A 20,605-nucleotide genomic window follows, 5' to 3' on the forward strand; every position below is an offset into this window, starting at 1 on the left:
AATAATAGACGCGATAATATAAATAATATAAATAATAATATAAATAATGGACACCATGATATAGATAATAGACACAATAATATGAATAATATAAATAATAATATAAATAATAGATACAATAATATAAATAATAAATTACCAAACAACTACAAATATTTTACTCAGCTCTGCCTGAGGTGATACGCGTACTATACGGGGATTTCTAAAGCGAGGAACGTGCATCGCGAATATTTTTGGGAACATCTGTTCGGAGACGGTTCAGCCGGCCGTGAATCTTGTTCCGAGCGCAAAGAGAGAATGCCGGGTCGAATCGACGTCTGCAAATACAAGTGAAATACTCGCGGCGGCGGAATAATGAAACACGATCGCCGATAAAAAGGGAACGCGGAATCTGCGTGCGCGCGCGCCCGCGCGGTCCCGGGAACGCCGCCGGATATCTGGTCCTGTTTATTGTGAACATATTTTACCCGGGCAAGTTCCCGTGCGCCGTACGTTTTGTTCGCCGCGTACGAAAACAAAAATGCCGGACAAGTGGCTCTGCACAGTTTCCTCCGGTGGAAACTCTCCGGGGCCCGGTTTCGAGACGTTGTTTCGTGACCGCTATGCATAATCCGGTTCGCGTGTGCACCGGCGATGATAAATGGTCAATTAATTCTCCGATCGTGGATCGACTCATTTTAATTGGAAATTTATTTCTTTCTGTTCGGGACCGCGCCGCTGATATAACTCGTGCCGCGCTCGCGGTGTTGCGAAAATGGGAATCGCGAATTTTTAACGTCCGCGGAATGCATGTTTTACGACGATGTTTGGTAGATGGACATAAAGAACATGATTTTATTATTCTCGTGGTATTAATATTTTTACTGTTCCGGTGGTTTGGTTGTATTAATAATAGCGTTAGAGTTCGTTTAATCGTGTAAGTAAAGTCACGAAAATCTTGTTGTTCGATGAATTAAATTAAAATTAATTTGTAGAGTAATCTTTATTAATCACTGTTACGAACTTCAAAAAAGTGAAAATAATTAAATAATTTAAAAACGCTATTGTAGTACATTGTCAACACATGAAACTTATCAAGGATGATACATTTGTTAAGCTCCTGCATTTTGCAGTCAATGCAGACAATTTTTATATTGCGCAAAGATCTGCAATTCAGTGATTACACAGTACAACAAATGCTAGAAAATGCACATCAAGATCTTCACTTTACAAGATTAAAAAAATTCATGTCTAACAAATCGAGAAAATTATACGATCGAACGACCAAATTGTCGCGGCAAAATCGCGGCAGATAAACGCGTCGAAACAGGCGTCGTTCGAATGAAACGGAGCGAGAGACGATTCGACTATTGTGGAGCGCGGGCTATTTCTCGAGGCCGTCACGCGTTCTTGCGCCACAGAAACATCGAATAACCATCGATCATGGTGTGTCGGCGGTAAATGCAAAACCGAGATAAGTTTTTCTTAAACCGAGACTTTCTTAAAAATTCCCGTGCCGGGCTGAATGAAGCTGTCGTGCAGGAGGAAACGGCATCGTCGCCGGCGATAAATCATAAACGATTCGAGCACTCTTACACGACCGGGAGGCGAAACGAATCCCGCGATTCCGTTAATTGCCAAGTTCCTCCACTCCGCGACACGGACACCGCGCGGCGGTCGTCTCTACAAATCACTCGACCGTACGGTACAAGATGAATTGATGGGTCTGACTCGGATATTCCGCGCTCGGCTGGACGAAAATTGGCTCCAAGAACGCGGAATATTCCCCTTGCGGAACGAATAGAAAAGACGGGCGGAGCGATAAATCTCGCGTCGTAGTGGCGCTGGGCGACGCGTGGTCCGGTCCGCGATCGGGCGTCGTTTGTTAGCGCCGATTATCGCTAATTAGTGGCGGTCGAACGGGAGCGACATTGACACGGAGAGACTGTCGGGTGGAGGACTCCATCACCTTGCTCCTGAAACCGTTCGTTTCTTAGCAGTCGAACGTGTACCAAGTTAATTAACGCGTTGGGTGCCGCGTCAGTCGCCGGTGACTGACACCGAGCTTTCCATCAGTCATGGGTGTATTGTATATAATATAATAAACTTAAAAATTTACATTGTTTTAAGTTGTTATATAAAATTTATATAAAGTCCACTTGATTTTTATTTTATGCGGGATTTTATTACTAATGTACTTGAACATTCTTTTAGAAAACTTTAATGGATTTTATTAAAACAAGGTAAACATAAACATGGTTGTACCTCGCGAGTATCACAAAATGTTGCAACTTGTTTGGTGAAATTTCTTGCCTAACGTGTTGGATGAATGTCCATATAAGCGTTCCCTTTCAAACAGAAATATCTTCCGCCACGATAAGAAACAATGGCCCTAATATGTTTAAACATTTGCATCGGGTAAATTCTACCACTAGCGCGCGCGGCCTGACGGGGAAGTTATAAAACCGCGTGGCACTCAACGTGTTAATTTAGAGGAGATTCGAAAACATTTTTTAGCGACTAAAAGTGTCATATATTTGAAGATTGAAACGTTCTCTTTACAACAATATTTTCAAACTCGCTGCACGATTTTTCCGAGCGATTTTATTGGAGACTGAACAAGAGCTGCACCGACAACTTTGCAGCAACGTTGGGCGTTTCGCGAGGGTTTCGCGCGACCGAACTTGTTCCCCGTTTTCCGTTGAATGAAACGACTAAAACAAAATCCGCACGTCCAGTCACGAGTGGTCGTTGCAAAGGGGAGGTTTCAGTCATCAAATCTATGGTAGTTTGAAAATCTATGGTAGTTTCAATCACGATAAAGACTTTGTAAGGTTTTAACAGAAGTTCGAATTCGGACCATATTTCGAGGAAAATATGGTTTCTGCTGTAGCACGCGAAAGCCTTATTCGTAAAAATGAATAACGGAATGAAAAACTGGAGACTAGATTTATCGGCAAACGATTATTTTCACCAGAGTTACGACAATTTGAATATCGACGATTTTGCGAAGAATGTAGGCAATCGTATCGACCAGCTGCGAAGCACCGTATCACCATAACCATTTCGAATTTCTATCTGAAAATTGCCAGATACGTTCTCAATGTACGCCGCCATCGATTCGCGTAAAAAGGGATAAATTTTTCGGTGCCCGAAACGGGATTTCGCCGTCGAAGCAGAGCCCGCGCGATCCGTTACCCATGATCGAGTCCGCCGCGCTATTAATAGTCGAAGAAAGTGAACTTTTTCCAAGAGACTCGCGCCGGCGAAGTAATAATCGATAGTTTCGACGAGCACGGCCAGGTTCGAGTAGTTATTTATACTTGAAGCAGTCCCTGCCGAGCATAAAGCCCGTCAACGTGGGGCTCCCGCTATAATATTCTTCGGGGAACGCCTCGAAATCCGACAGTAAATTATTAATAGTCCAAGAAACTCCCCGGCCAAGTACCATAAATTTCCAACGGACGAAAATTCAATCACCTGTTACCAGTACATCGCCGCTACGCTCTTCAATCCCGCGTTGTAACGCGCACGAGCTGCTCGCGCGCTGTGCTTTATCGGCTGTCGAACGGTGCCCCCGTGATCGCGGAGTCCGCGACAGGATGGAGCACCGAGGGTAGCCTAATCTTCCCAGCCACCGTGTTCCGGATGCTTTTTTTTGCGCGCGGACTACACCGGCGAAACAACTCCGATCTACTTTTGCTGGAAAATACACGACGCGCGGTTGAGAATTTGGCGATCCAGTGAACGGTGCCGTGAGATCCGAGGCTGTCGAAGGGTCCCTCAAGGTTTTCGTAAGACCCCTAAGGTGTTTCAAAGCTTCACATATTCTGCAGAGTGGTTTGAAGGCCTCGAGACGTATTCAGGAGAATTCAAAGGTCCCTGATTGCTTTAGGGTAGTTTCACGAGGTGCTAGAAGTTTTGATGACCTTCCAGGGTAACTTGAGGGCTTCCACGAGATGTCTAAGATGTTCTACAGGACCCAATAATATCTTGGAGGGCCCTGCGTAAATTTTGAGGGCTTCGAATTGAGCCAACGGGTTTGTACAACTTCCGGTCGTTTGCAGGTGAGTCGAAGAAATTGGGAAACCCTTCATCTTCTACGGGTTTCAAACGATTTCAAGAAATCTTAAAGGAAATCAAAAATCCTACTAGCTACCTCAGGGATCTTTAATTTAAAGTTGCCAAATGTTTTCAAAAATATCCTGATATCTCACAGGGTAGAAGTCCCTCAGCTGTACCAGAGGTCCCCAAAGACTATATCATAGTCTTCTGGAGATTAGACCCCTGGAGGATCGTAGGGTCACTGCGATCCTCCAGGGATTCCTCGACACTTCAAAAATCCATCAGCACCTTCCCAGAATCCCCATAATCCTCGAAATACCATAAGGACAATAAGAAGCTACTAAAAGCCCACGGAAAATTTTAAAAATCCCTTAAAGGTTCCAAAACTGCTTGAAACGTCTCCACAAACTTCGAAAGGTTTCCGAGGCCATCCGAAGGTTCCCACGTCTCCAGACGTTTCTGAAAGCCTCAGGAAGCCATCGGTAGCCATCGAAGGACCCCATAATCCTCGAAAGATCCTCAGAGGTCATAAAAGCTAGGGACTTTTAAGGATCTTAAGTGGACCCTAAGGTAATCGAAAGGGTCCCAAGCTCTCTCATGAATTTCTTAGCGCTACGGGAGTACTTTTAAAGCGTTTTAAGGTCACTCAGTCGTATTGTCTCGAATCAAGTTTTTATCGTTAGGGTATCGCTACGTTATCTTGAACTTACTACTCGCGGATGAAGTTTTAAGTGGCATAATCTCGTACCCTGCTATTTCATCGAGTTTTGAATATGTCATTGGTAGCTCTTAGGCACCGCCCGATCCTCTTACAAAGAAGAATTTCATACAACACTGTATAGCATTTTTAACTCCTTGCACTATAATAACTAAATACTAAATATGAATATTATTAATTTATTTCAAATCGAAACCAAATTTAATTCCTCTGTTATAAGTAAATAAAGACAATACAAGAAATAGGAATTATCTAGTCTTATTAAAGAAAATATTAATAACGAATATATGCTAATTGACACAGCGTGGAAAGAATCATAGGTTAAGTCGTATCTTCATTTTTAATAATTCCATTCTGCCTTGTATCGTGGGATTACACTAGCTAATCAATAAATAGAGATAAAAATAATAATAGTAATAATAATAATAATCAGAGATCAAAAATGTTAATGGAGAGACAGGCGAACGAGAGGAGAGGTAGCCCAAGGTGCTGTAATCTCTCTAATTTAATGGCCTGATCTCATTATAGACTGGCTGCAGATTTAAGCAACTTGGCGGTACTCCTCCGAGACTAGAAGCCTGATAGAGACCACTAATTTTCAGTTGTTGAGTTCCATTAATAATTTCTTGCGGCAAGACTGCCATAATCCTTGCATATAATCAAAGTATTAACAACGCGGAATATTGATTTTCCACGTGCGAGCAAGTTAGTATGAAAATTACATTAATCGTAGAACGGTCTGCGGAATCTTAAGACAACTGCAGTAATTCTCCTTTCCTTCGTTATCACTCTTATCGAAAAACACGCGGATACTGTGCAGACGCGGAATATCTGATCTTCAGAGATGGGAAAATAATATCAACAGATTTAGGTTCCAATTTATCATCAAATGCGAAGAAATATTTGATAGATCTGCTCTTGATTTATCATTAACCCCTTGGCGTACTATTTTCTTCACAGTTACTGCGATTAGGAATTTTTCAATTAATATAATTTGTGCCTGAATTTACTAGAATGCGTAAATATTAGTAACAAGGGTTTATAATTTTATTCCAATTTTAAAGTACAGAATAACATTCATATTTAATAATTTATTACTAGTAATTTCCATCGCCAGTCGGATTCGTCAAAGTACGGTAAGGCGTTAAATAACGATGAATAATAATAGCCGATTTATGTCGTAATTTATCATCAAGCCCGAAGGAGTGATTAAATTAATGAAATTACAAACAGGGAATTTTGTGCATCCAGAGAATTTCCAATTTTCTAAGACACGATTATTTTCTTGATGACACTCCTTAAGAAATTCATTATATTAACAAATTTAATGTAAATAATTATATTATATTAGCAAACGTAATATAAATAATTATATGATATTAGCAAACATAATGTAAATAACTGCAACCCTGAATAAATTCTAGACGGTAAGCTGTACAAAATAACAATCAATTAACACGAAATTCCTGCAGATTTAAGTTTCGCAGAGTGGTGCGCGATTAGGGCACCGCAGCGCAAACACAAAAACTGCGGCTCGCTATATCGGTCGTTCTCTACTGCTCCTGCTCTACACGCCACGGTCCCCAGATAAAAGTTCCGGAAGTGCGAAACACCGCCTGCGAACAAATAGCGCTCCGTTATCACGCTCGCTGGAAACGCAAGCGAGAAACTTCCGCCGGGAGGACAGAAATAATTCGTGGATCCTCGCGCCATACTCCGACCTCCCCCCCTCCCCTTGGGTTCATACGGAACGGCGGGGACAGAATTTTTCGGCGGGCCTGATCGATCGCCGCCACTTAAGACACTCTTAACCCGATTGTCCCTTCACCGTCGCCGATATTAGCCTGATCCTCTCGACCGGGACCACGAAAACGTTTCACCCCCCGACGCTTCGTTATCATCGCTGCGCTCCCGTCGCCTCGCAACACGAGAAGAAAAACCATCCCCTTTCAAGGCATCGACGCGATTCCCACCCTCTCTCTATTTCCTTTCGTTTTCGGTACGCGGACCCGCGCGATGCAGCCGGAGCGATCCGATTAGGTAGCATATTTTCCACGGAAAATAATTTCCTGATTCCAAACCCTCGGAAAATAATTTCCTGATTCCGAGACCCACGGAAATGTTTACGAGAACGAAGGACGTTCTTCCTCGATCCCTGCTGTCTTCTACCGGCGAAATAAATTATCTTACAAATTGGTTTCCAGTTTCCCCGTGACTTTTAAACGGTCGATAAGTCACCGGAAAGGATAGCCCCGGCTGGCCGCGGCGAGACAAATGATCCCGCGAATCGGCGTACGGTTCTTCCGTGATTTTTGCTCGAAGCGATAATGACAGGTGCGGGGATGATAATTTGTAATCGATTATCGAGTAGCACATTAGCGATAATAGTGGAGCAGGAATTGTTGGTTAACACATTCGGGAAACGAGAATTCCCGTTTTGCGAGAAGTGCGCTTTCCCGAAATGAATAGAAATACCCCCGATTTCTATGAAAATTTAAGGAAAGATAGCCCGACGCGAATGTGCTAAGTATCGGATAACGATCGCGACGATTCTTTTCCCAGCGACGGCGTGGCCCGGTAAATTATGAACGACTAAACATCGGCGGGGAGTCGGTGTACAGATATCCCAGGTGACTATCTCTCGGCAGCCAGGAAACAAGGTAGCAAGATCGTTTCGAATAAATTCTAGCTCTCTCTCTGCCGCGCCGTCAGTGTTTCCCTTCTCGCGGAGACAGTCGAGTATCCGGTGACTCGTGGACTCCCGCCACGAAGGGATAATTTTCAGATAAACCTTAATTAACGATGCGCGCGGCTCCTCCTCCGTGAATGTGCACGCTGTTGTGTTCAGATAGGTATGCATCCATCATACCCGTGGAACAGAAACATTCGACCAGGGAGCTCTTGCGCAATAAAACGGGAACCCGTAATTGCAGGGAATTATAACATAAATCTACTTTTCTTATTAGAGGTAGCTGGTAGCGTCGGGATACGAACTCATTGTACTGTTAGATTTATGATTTTATTTATGTTTGTTCTGTACCAACTTACGGTCAGGTACTTACAATTAATATATTAATACGTTTTGCTAGTCTAATTCGCAGTCGAGTTAAAGTGATTCGTTCCATCTATTATCAAATACAGCCAACTAACGTCGGTAGGCTAACGTTCTAAATTATCGTTAAAGACGGGTAATTAATTAGTAGATTTGCTCGGAATTAATCGTGTAATTCGGACAAATAATCTCAATAGACTGACGTTCTGATCTATCGTTAAACATAAGTAATTAGTAAATCTGCTTCTGATTAATGATCCAATTCGAACAGATAATGTCGCCTGACCTGCGGTCTAATTGATCGTTGAATGCAATCAAATAATTAGTGGATTTGCTCCTGATTCGTCATTATGTACAATTTACGTATTTATTTATCACTTAATAATATAGAACGATGTTAGAGCGACACGTCGCGTTCCAATCGACAATGAAACGTAAACAAATAATATTAGTCGATTGACTCTCTAGCAGTAATTCGTCAATATTAGTTTTACGACCTAATTCAAGAGCGTGACCGAACGAAATTACGAAACTTTCACCCGGAGCTACCAATAAACCCCGGGATCCAGGAAATTAATCAATTCGCGCCCTGATACATCCCGGTTTCGCCAGAAAGAAAAGTCCGGGGCGACGCTAATAGAAAAGAATGCGACTTATCGAAACGAACGATCTCGCCCTGTGACAGTCGACACGGGGTGAACGACACGCCACGGTGCCAGACCGCCCTTCGACCGTTCGCATGATCCCCTAACCGGTCATAATCACGCGAAGCGAAACGATCCTCGATCACGAACCGGCCGAACGTGCCGCGAATCTGTGAAACACCCCGAAAACCAGGGTACGTTGTTCCGAGCGAGGAGGCCTCAAAGGGGTGGGAAATTAGAAGGGAGTAAAATGACTGCAGCAGGCTGTAATATAGATAATAAGTCTGGCGTCGTCGAATTAGCGCGAAACGTTTCTTTCGGTGCCGCATAAGGTTCGAGGGAACGAAGAACAGGTCTCGCAAGAGTGACTTGGGAAAATTATAGAAATAGTTTGCATTTGCTTTATCGAGAACTGAAAATTTCTACAACCTTGTCAGAATCACTTTCAATCATCAGACTGCAGGTTTTATGCACTTATGGCAAAAGTGGTTAGGTTAGATTTAAAACATTGAAAGCATTGAAATAGACTAAGAACGTGGATATATTAGGCTGGTGCATATGAAATATCGGATTTTTAAGCGAGTATATAAAACTGCATATCTTTTATCAAAAGCTATTGATTTTTTTTTAAATTTGTAAAAATTTTCTTGTTTAAGACGGGCATTTTTGTGTCGAAATCTCGTTGAAAAAGGTGTAGTAAAGCAAACGGGGCATATTTTGATTGAATCAACAGATTTTGAAAAAAAAATGGTTTTATATATTTTCTTAAACGTTCAACATTTCATACGCACCAATCTAATATTAATTTCACCTTATCAAAATTCTTTAAAGAAGAGAACAAATTACAGACTGCCGATGCAGACGATTTTTATTTCGCACACAAAATGAGCTCTTTATTAGTCTCCTTCTGCTGTGCTCCAAGAATAGTCTTACGTAAAGTATTCTACGTCACAATTTTTTTAACTGCAGAGAAGGAATTGGCTAGCATTCAGAAGCAGGGTAAATCTCGTCCCTGCAATCTCACGGAGCTAAAATGCTAATCATGAGCCTGCTTAATGCCCAGAACTTTAATACCACGTGTTGCAGCTGGAAAACACTGTCACACTGCGAAACGCTACTCGCAGTCCGCGCCCTTTTCCTAATCCAGCGCGTCTAATTGCAGAGACAAAGTGAATCAGTTGAAGGCGAAATGGGAAAGAGGACAATAAAACGTAGGATCTCGTTTAAACGTTACCTGAAAGGTCCGTGTCCGGTGTTGGGTCCGGCGTGGCCTCTCGACGGCCGGTGGGCTGGGATTTATCGTCCCGCAGGGTTCAATTAAGGACGCACAATTAAACCGGAAAATAATTCAACGGCGGACTAATCGCTGTAGAATCCGCGCGGGTCCGCGCTCCAATTCAACAACGTATATTTACTTAGCACAGCGAAACAGAGAAAGAGAGAGAGAGAGAGAAGAGGAAGAGAGAAAGGAAGAGAGAGGAGAGAGAGAGAGAGTGACGGTCGCGAGAGCACTGGCAGTCGCCGGGCCGACAGATGATCCTCGATTAACACCGTCTGTCCGGTAATCCGTCGCGAACACCGGTGGCAAAACCCGATCCGAACTACGCGAATCACTGATCCAAAATGGTCCCTCGTCCCTTGGTATGGAAATTCGAGGTCCTTCGTGGGAGGAAACCAGCACAGGATCGACGACACCGACGACACTTCTCCCGATGGTCCTCCGCGGTTCACGCTCCTCTATCCCATGGGCCACCGTTCCCTCGACGTGTCCCTGGCGCCTGTCCCCTTTCGAACCAACAACGTCCTGTGCTATGGAACACTGTTTCCCACGGAACGCAACGGAAAGAGCGACTCTTGACGAAATCGTCGACAAAGGTTTACGAAAGGTTCGCGAACACGACGGCGAAGAGGATGACGACGAAGAGCGTGCTCCGACGAGATTCAGCGGTTTTGAGGGTGCTTGCCCCGGAAGCGGCGTTGCGTCGTTCGAAACACCATTCTTGGTCTTGTTAAAGCGATCTTGTTAACACGATCTTGTTAAAACGATCTTGGTTAACACGATCTTGATTAAAACTATCTTGGTTAACACGATCTTGGTTAATACGATCTTGCTCAAAACGCCGGCAAAGATTTATAGAGGAACGATGAAACGGATATGCGATTCCGCTGTTAATTCGACACGCGTTGGAAGCTGCGTGGCGTCGTTCGTAAGCACGTTCTGGTGCCAAGTGCGAAAGCACCGTGAGAAGGATCGCAGAGGTATGATGAAGAGCTGTGTCTAACCTCCTAACTGATTCTACTGTTAATACTTAATTCGAAGCACGTCGGCACGAGAAGCTCCGTTGCATCGTTCAAAGGAGAAACACCGGCTGGTGCCAAGTCTTAAAACAGCAGGAGCGGTATTATAAAGAGCTGGAAATACACTCTAACGAGATTGATCTATTAAATCGAAGCACATCGGCACCGGAAGAAGCCGCGTTTCATCATCCAGAGTGAAAACACCGGCTGGTACCAGGTGTGAAACTATCGGAAGATGTTTGTAAAAAGACGACGAAGAGGTTAGCGTATCCAGCACTGATTCTACTGTTAATTTTTAATTCGGAGTACGCCAGCTCCGGTGGCTGTGTTGCCCCGTCCAAGGCGAAATCACCGTCTGGTATCGAGTCTTAAAACACCTGGAGAGGAGCGAAAAGATGTCGAGACACCTTCCAAAGAGACTCTTCTCACGATTCGTAGCGCATCGACTGAGGAAGCTGTGTTGTATGATTTAAAACGAACACATCGCCTGGTGCCGATTTTTAAACCATTAGAAACGTTTACAGGGAATTGGCGAAGGTGTCGTGGTGTCTATGAAGACGTAACTAGCAATTTGAAGCGCATCGGCACCGTAGGACGACGGTCGACGTTTGAGGGCGATTTCCAGCCGCTTGCTCGAGATTCTTTGTCGCAAATGGGTTTCTAGACCTGGCGCACAGGGTCGCTATTGCTCCACCGGAGCAAATAGAACCGGGCTCGAGGCGGGTCCTCCAAAGGAGTCGAAAAGGGTCGGTCTCCAGAGGCGGATCGCGATCGATCGGGACCGTGAGACCTGCTGGATCCAGGAGCTAATTGGACGGTAGCAAAGAGGACTGGCGTGTTCGAGTCGGGCCGGCGTTTACCTTCCGAAAGGAGCTCCGCCGGAAGAGCGTTCAATCCATTTATCGGTTTCCCCTGGGGACAAATCCTTGGCTCGCCGCCTCGGCTGCGGAACCGTAACGAGCGAAGACGCCGGTATTCCGCGAAAAACTTTTAATTGATCGAGAACCCTGGGATCGGCGGCGCCAGATCTCGCGAGATCCTAACTTCGAGGCGGATCGACGGAGGGAAGTCGAGAAGCGACGACGAGGAACTACACGAGGGGCTGCTGGGCCGGCTAAACCGTTACCGTGTACCTCGTAGACAGATCCAAGGATGTTCCGAGACATCCTGAAGACGCTTTGAGATGCGTCGAGCGTGGTATCGGAGGAGATTATCCGAGATGAGAAGCCGAGACTGTATAAATAGAGCCGACAAGTGCTGGAGGTCTGATGTTTCAAAGCAGATTTCGAGTTACCCAGCAAACTCGTCAACGAATCGCACAGAGAGAATCGAGAATGTCTTAAAACCTTGTGAAACCATTTTGAAAAGGATACCGGAGAAGATCACCAAGAATCACGAGTCAGAACACAGAAATCACCGGAGGCCAAGTCCCTCAAAATTCTGTCCCTTAATTGCCCGGAGCTACCGTCTCAGTTCGAAACTTCTCGGTCCACTGACAACAAACAGACCCGCTCTACAACGCACACCCGGCACGAGCCAACTTCACTTAATCCCGCCTGCAGCTTCCTCGAAGGTCGTTCGCGATCTCTTCTAACTAGCCTAATCGCGGGTCCATCGATTTAGCCGCGATTATCGACGGAACACTAACTGCCCCCTCGACGCTCGTCCCCGGAATTCAAGGACAAACTTTGCACAACGTCTCCGGACCAGCGGATCTTGGGTACCAGCGGCTAATCCTTCGAGTTGATCCCGAAGATCCTCCGACAGCGACGCTGCAGTCGTCTTCCCCGGGTTCTTGCGCGAAAACCGGCTTCCCGGAAGTCGCCTCGAAGGTGCAGACGCGTTCGGATTTACGCGAGCTCGATCCACTGATGGATCGCTCGAAGACACCAGCACCAAAGGACGCGCGACGACGCCGGTGCACGCCGCTTCCGGTTGCAGGGCTCAAGGTCGCCACGAATCTCATCGAGCAGAGAGCACGCTGTCGATCGCCAGCCTTTTCCTTCCGACAGTTCCTCGCGAATATGAACCGCGCGGAACTGTTGTCTCGGGGCTGATTCTCGGGGGGTTGGTTTACCAGTTTCCGGTGTGCACACGCGAGTCGCAGCGACGGGGACAGCGCGACGCCGGGACAGAGTGAAGAAACAAAGAAACAGAGAGAGAGGGAGAGAGAGGGAGAGAACGCGCGAGAGACGGAGTCGGAGGGAAAAAGAGAGAGAGAGAGCTGGAGTCTCGCGATTCTGGTCCTCGAGGACGCCGGGACGTGTTTCGCGGTTTGAGAGGAGCGACTGGTGCCGCCGCGTGGCCCCAAACCTCTGTTACCCGTGGCGCGTGCGCTCCCCATTCAACGGCAAACGGCACCCTCGCCTCGCCGCGCCTCGCGTCGCGTCGCGTCGCGACGCCCTTCCGACGTCGTCGTCCACACGCACCACGAGCGCGGGATCGTGCGCAAGCGATCGCCTGTTTCAAGCTCGGCGACGCTTCCACACCGTCGCCGATTGTTTGCTCTTTTTCTGTCACGACGCCGCCAACCTCCTCTTTGTCGCAGTTAGGCTCGCTGCCTCCCAGCCTCTCTGGCTTTTTGCTGCTTTGCCTCTTTGTTGCCTCCTCGACGATCTTACTGGCACATTCCTGGACCCGAATTCTCGAGCTGGGTTCTCTCTTGGTTGCCGGCACTGGTTTGGTATTAAAACAAGACTAGACTTTGTACGATCGCGAGATCTTCTCTGGCTTCTAGATAGTTTTTTTTTTATTTTTCTCGAAAGAAATATGCAAGAGAAAAATTCGTGCAGAAGAGATTACTGGAAATATGAGGTATTTTTTTACTAGAACCTTAGGGTTGTTCTACTGTGATTAGTCGAGGAGAAGTGTCTCCATTCAAAATTCCATTTTTCAAAATCCAGATTTCCATTCAAAAATATTCCTCCACTAAAAAATAGCAAATAAATGTATTAATTTTTTCAGATATAGCAGTCGCCAAAGAAATGTCTCTTCGCCTCTTAAACCCATACCAGCACCAGCATTGAATATTTATTTCCTCGTCCCCGTAGGTAACCGCACAGTTAGTTAGAGACCATTCGATCCGCAATTTTCCGTTCCCGACCATCGAAAACGTCGATTTCGCACAATGGTCAGTAGACCCCCGGATCGGCAAACCATCGGCACAGTCGCCGACGTACATTACCCAAAGTACCAATGTTCCGCGCGACCTACAACCCAATTCTGGGTTACAAGATAGAAGGTCCACTTCCGCCCTCGTTTCGTGTTTTCTAGGAGGGATTAAATAGAACTGGCCGGCGAACCGTGTGGGATGGGGGACAAAGCAGAATTCCCGGGGACGCGGCGCGGCGCGGGGGCAGTAGTCGTACGTTCTTCTAATGTCGTTTTCACCCCATAGGGTCGAACTCGTTGTCTGCCCGGCCGGGAATTCCTTTCCGATTCATTAAAGGTGAACGCTTTCCGCTTTATTGCGCGCTCGCGGCCTCTCCCGTGGAACGGAGCTGTTCGAATAGATTATCTTTGCCACGATTCCGAAGGGGGAGGGGGGGGGCGAAGGAGGGCTAGACGGGGTAAAGCCTCGAGGGCTGCGGCGATAGTCGAGTCGTTTTTTCGAGGATTTCGGGGAGGGCTGATCGGTGCTCGGGCCACTTTCGAATCCATCCGAAGAAGTCCCGGCGTCTTCAATATTGAATCGCTTCTTATCCCTGGCAGACTACTTTCCCGCGTCGCGCGGGAGACAAGCCCGGGACGAGAGGCAATAAACGGGCACGTTCGAGCACCCACTGTTGCGTATTCACGGCTCCAATCAATCACTATCGATAGTCTGCCGAGCTCCTATGCAAAATGAGAATGTCCTCGTCCGTCGCGACGAACGAGAATTTCTTTCGTTCGATCGTCGAAATCTTTTCCGCTTATTACACCGGCGTATCGCCCGGCAAATTACTCCGGCACCTCCTAAACCGAGTAAATTGCGGTGATTTGTTATTGCTACAAATCCGTGGAATCCGCAGTCCGTGCACCGCTATTTGTAGGGCTTCTCGTGTTCTCACGCAACGGTATCGTGGCAAATGGCGGTGCTTCATAAATAATGCACCTAATTCTACATATGAGAGAAATGCATCGGCCGGGAACACTAGTCCAAACTAAAACGAAACATTATTCTTTCGCCGCGAACGGTTTACGAGTGGAGGAGCGGAACAATTCTTTCCGCGATCTAATCGTTTTTCCAGGTCCTTTATCTTTCGTCGAACGGAGTATGGCAAAAATTTGGCCGGGACGTTGAAACATGCCCGGCTACAACGCGAAAGTGTTTCCTGCTCCGTGTCGCGTTTCGGTTCCTCGTAATAAATTCTTAAAGAGGAACTATTTTTGCATGATTTGACGGCGGGGAGCCCTTGATATCGTTAGGGGGGCCTGCGAAACAAGGGGCGCGACGACGGGTCTCGAGTCCTCGGAGACACAGGGGTTGCCGCAGACTACCCTACATCGCGGCCCATGCAAATTAGGGGATGTCTTTGCAAAGTATACGATCGTCGCAGCAGTTCGGCCCAGTTTCGGACCGCCCAAGACACTCTAGCCGCTTGATGAATGGACCGCGTGAATCGAGACGTCGCGCACTGGGACCAAACGATCTGATTAAAACGAGAGATAGCGAGAGAGAGAGAGGGAGAGGGGGAGATAATGAATTTCATTCGCATATAATGAACTTTGTTCTATATATTGAAAGCAGCAAAAAATCCTTGTGGTTCGTTAACGAGTTAACTATTTTCGACGAGTTTGTTCCTTCTGAAGAAATTGCGACAAAAGAATACAATTTGATTTCGACTTAAAGAAACGTAACAACATTCATGCCTGACAACTTATTACTAGTAATCTGAACCACAAGTACGACTCGTTAAAATACCACATGTAGTTAAACAATACACAAGAAAAATCGAATATACATTTGTATATATAGTAGGATCACGGTAATTTACACGCTTTTCAAAGAGACCGCAGTAGCTAAACCAGTTAATTGCCGGAAGCCATTATTTTGATAAGCCGATATTTGTTTCGCTAGCTGGATAATTACAAATCAATTTGCTCTCGAATTAAACAAACATTTGTCGAAGCTGTAAACCCTGGTGACGGTAATGCCGCCGAGAATCGCTGGAAATTGTGCACATTGGCTGAAATTAATAGAACACGAAGATTGCGTAACAATAATGGACGTTCTCAAAGATTCATTAAAGTACATAAAGCAGAAGCGAAGTTACAGACGTTTGACGGTCGCCGGGTCGTTTCAGCCAACTGTGTAACCGTCAGCCGAGCGAAACGCCGGAGCCGACGAAGCCCGGTAATTAATTCTGGCATCGTTAACCGGCCGAAAGAACGGTTGTTTATCGCGAACCCTTCTTGCCCGTGGTGGCCGCAGTTTCTTTTCTTTTTTCTTTCCCCCGCCGGCAATAAAAGGGAGAAAGAACAGCGAAAGAAGCGGAGACGAGACGAGACGGAAAAGTTTCGGCCGTTTCCTCTTCACTCATGGTCGCGCAACCGTTCCTACGACGATCCGCCGGCGCAATTATCATCCGCCCACTGGTTTACGATACGCGTTACGACAGTTTTACGTCGGCTTGATCCCTTGCGCGGCTATTCGCCTCGTTAGAAGTTTCCTGACGGAATTTATTGCACGCATCCGGGGATATCGAATCCGGATCCTCGTTAACGCCTCATCGGAACGCCCTTCGACGCTGCCAACGGAACCCTTAATCGCGACGGCGACGATACCGGTCGGGCCTGATTAATACTCGACCGCCACACCGCTTCCATACTTATGGGACTGACTGTACGTTCGCTTTAATACGATCGGACGGGCGCGATTATTTTTCGAACGTTTACTATTTTATCGAAACGCATTCAAGTGGACCCTGCTCTTTGGTCCGGCGTACAAATTCAGTTTTATTCCGGCGCTTTTGAACGCGCCGAATCGTTTCACAATTCACTGTAATTTAAAAATCTTCGTACCGTTTATAGATTCATTTGTATTCTAGACGATGTTTTGTCCAGCATCAACAGTGTATTTTTATTGCAACGCATTTAAATCCATACGATTTCAAACCCTTTAATAATTCGCTGTGGACCACGTTTCGGTGAGCGAAATTATATTGTCACGAGCGGACATTTTTGCAGCCAGTTCTTCTTACATCGTCAACAGTGCATTTTTATTGTAACGCATTTAAGTCTGTATCATTTTATATTCAGTTTAAATCGTTCGCTGTAAAGGAAAAGATTCGACAAAAGTCTCAGAATTCAATTTTTAAAAATGATCCTCTGTGATAACGCACTTGATTAGTAATTTGCATATGCTATTTTAGTATTTAATATTTTCTCCGATGCCCGCCATTAAACATTACGTTTATTTATTTAACGATTCCAGGTTTCATCCATTAACCCCTGGCGGTACTTTTATCTTCTCAGTTAGAATGATGAAATAATTTTCGATTGGAATAATTACTTAGAGGAGAAACAAAATTAATATTTATAGTGTGCTCGCAATTACTTCAGCGCTTAAATATTAGTGGCGAAGAGACAGAATTTTTCTTCACATATATTTTACGTCGCATCAACTACACTTGCGGTTATTAGCGACGACTTTTAGTTGGGGATATTAGAGTATTACAGTAGAGACTTTAATCTTTCAGGAATGAGATAACTTGTCGTGTTTGTTTGCTGTTGTTAAGATTATCGCAGAGGTTTGATTTCATTTGGCATTTAGCGCGGAGTTCTCTGTACTTGGAACAATTTTATTTCGACTTAAAAAGACGAAATAACATTCATACTGAACAGATTATTGTTAGAAATCATAATGACGAGTCGGACTCATCAAAGTACGGCAAAGGGTTAAACTGCTTGGTTTCGGCGACGTCTCCGCGGCGCGTCCGCGATTTAACCGGATGCGGCCCGCTAACGGCCGTCGTCCGCGCGATGATTCATCGTTCCGGATCGCTTGCGTTTCATCTTCGCGGGATTTTGTCCTCTTCCGGGGGGCGGGAGGCAGGTAAACGCTCGGAATTAAACCGCAATCGTTCGTCTTCGTTCCCGGCTGGTTAGACACAGGGGTCTCGGGCGAACCACGTTCACAGCCGCGTATTGCGTGTATAGACCAGCTTCCCGCAAAGTGCTCGTAGAGAGAGAGAGAGAGAGAGAAAGAGGGGTGGGCGTTAGCTCGAGGCAATTTCACTGGCTGACGATTCCCTCGCGGACGATAAAAGCGAAGAATATTGACAGCGAATGAGACGCGGGAGATGCGCCTCGGTTCCTTCTCTTATAAGCTGGGATAATAAACGATTTAGCCACCGGTTGCCGGACGTGTACGGAACCTATGGGAACAACGACACCGCGCGCCAATAAGAACCGACGTAAAAATAGCGATTCATGAATGGGCCGCGATGTAAAGCGTTTGATTTAAGAGAACTGCGCCGGAGAGTGCGAACGTAAGTTTTCTCGAGCGGTAAAATAGCGCGGAATTATATTCGACGCGTCGTGGTCTGTAAAACTGACCTTTGTGAAAAAACTGTCAGTTATTAATTTATATTCTCCTTCTAGAACACGATAGTCTTTTTAGAAACCGTAATGGAACCCCTGAAAACTCAAACTAAATATCAGAAATTAAATAGTGAAATAACACTTATACGTAGATCCAAATGAAGCCGGACCCGGCGAGTGTTAACCCCTTGTCGTATCATTTTCTTCATAGTTACAATAGTAAATGCCTTTTTCATTGCAATTATTTCTCAAGAGAAAAACATTTAAAAAGACGAAATAACATTCATACTTAACAGATTATTGTTGTTAGAAATCATAATCACTATTAATCATTATTATTATTATTATTTAATATTTATTGTACGTCTACGTTTACTAGAACGATTAAATATAGATCACAAGCGGGCAGATTTTTATTCTGACTTAAAAGAACGGAATAACAATGATATATAACAGGATGTTAATAGAAATCTCCATGACGTGTCTGACGCGTTAAAGTACGGCAAGGGGTTAATTCCTGAAAATAAGAAGAATTAAAAGACTGCGAGCCGATAAAATCTGCAGTCCGCTGTCGTCTAAAAAATGTGCAGCTGCCACTGCATTTGCATAGAAATCTGTAATTCAATCGTCGCCTAAGCTGTGCGAGCACATTCGATGACAAGTAGACTGCGGATCTTCGCGGTCCCGCGAAGAACTCGTTCGCTTGGTCTGCGTTTTACAAAACAGTCGTATCATCGGTCACCGGAATACTTTATTAAAAGCAGCTTACACAGAAGGAATTAAGCGGAGACGGACGAAGCGCGGCTGGCTCGGAATGAACGCCGCGCGACGCGTGATTAGTTTGCATCGCGGAAGTATGCGGAGGCCGGGGGGAACGCGTCGGAGGGTTTTTCGGGTGGCGGATCGAACATTTTTCAATCGGCCAAGAATGCCGGTCGGTCGACCCGCGGCGACGGGCGCTTTAATCGTTCGGCAAATTACGCGGCGAACGGAAGCGCGAGGATTGGGAGAGAGAGAGAGAGAGAGAGAGAGATTATCGAGCTCTTCCGTGATTCCCGGGGAGGAGCGGATGATCGATCGCTCGCGCGCACACATATACACATACACACACACCGGTGAGTTTAAGGGAGTCACTCGGGTATTTCGGAGCTGTTGACGCGACGAAAACGCGTCCGTGCACTTTCCATCTCTCGGGCAACCCCCCCGGCGCCCGCCCCCCCCCCGTCCCCCCCGACACGTTTCGTCCTCTCAACACCACCCCGGGGTCGGATCTCTCCTATTCGTGCGATTGCTTCGGCCCGGCGGCGGCAACATCGTTCCCGCATTCCTCGGAATCTTGGCAGTCACCTCCGAAACACTTAGGCAGCTGATGCTCTTCCTTCTTCGTGCTGACGCACTGCACCCTGAGATTCTCCTCGCGCGGGTAGCCTGAAAAAAGCGTGGCTGGTACGTGCAGGTCTGCATCAAATCCCGGAGGGGAACGGGAATCGTGGGAATAGCATGCTTTTCCCGAAATTCTATTCGGTCGTCTGATCTGATTTGGTAATGGTTTTTTGAGCAAGCGCGTGGCAGTGATAGCAACTCGCTGTGTAACAGCTTTTTGGGAGAACTATTAATTACTGTATTCAGTTAATTGTTTCGATGATCTATGCTAAATCGTCTAACAATAGCGATAACTTGCAATCAAACTAACTAATAAAATTGTCTATAATTTAATAAACGTTTCTTGCAAGTAAAGATATCATAAACTTCATCTACACAATTTATTTTTCCATCGAAAATGGATTCTTTTCATTTGCACAGTATTCATAAAAATATTTTCTAGAATTTCATATTGGGATCGTACCATTATATAACGGTACCATAACCATTATTGACAAGGAGTTAATTTGTCGTCACGTTTACCACTAGCGATATTGAAACGCGCGAGCAGAAATATCGGAGCAGAATACAGAAAGTCCATCAAGTTAATGTAAAAACAATATTGCAGTCGCCATGAATGTATTTTCCATTGCGTTATAGTGGAAGTGTTAGTTCGAGATTCGCAGATTGTGTGCGTCGGTAAATGAAACACGAAACTTTTGGATACAAGAGGATCGTAAGAACGGTGAAAAGGTACTGTCTTCTTAGCCGTTGAAAGGAATAAAAGAAGAAATACGAATTCAAGGAAAGATATAATAAGGACTTGGACAGAATTTCAATCTCCCTCGCAGCGTTACGAAGTTGTCGAGTTGGCAAATTGTCTCGGATTTCATTGACTGACTGTTTGTCAGCAGGGGGGGAAAGGAATGGAAAACAGTTGAAACGAGGAGCGCGCGCGCGCGC

General features: G+C 45.7%; 1 protein-coding gene across 1 annotated transcript in view; it reads right to left on the reverse strand.

Moving 5' to 3' along the window:
- Positions 1 to 19,556: 19,556 nt before the first annotated feature.
- Positions 19,557 to 20,605, reverse strand: part of LOC144467725 (uncharacterized) — a 2,941-nt gene continuing 1,892 nt past the window's right edge. The window contains exon 4 of the mRNA XM_078176640.1: positions 19,557 to 19,708. Within this exon, the coding sequence (XP_078032766.1) occupies positions 19,557 to 19,708 (152 nt within the window). The remainder of the gene's footprint in view (positions 19,709 to 20,605) is intronic.

The sequence above is a fragment of the Augochlora pura genome, chromosome 3 (assembly GCF_028453695.1).
Source record: "Augochlora pura isolate Apur16 chromosome 3, APUR_v2.2.1, whole genome shotgun sequence".
NCBI classification, from domain to species: Eukaryota; Metazoa; Arthropoda; class Insecta; order Hymenoptera; family Halictidae; genus Augochlora; species Augochlora pura.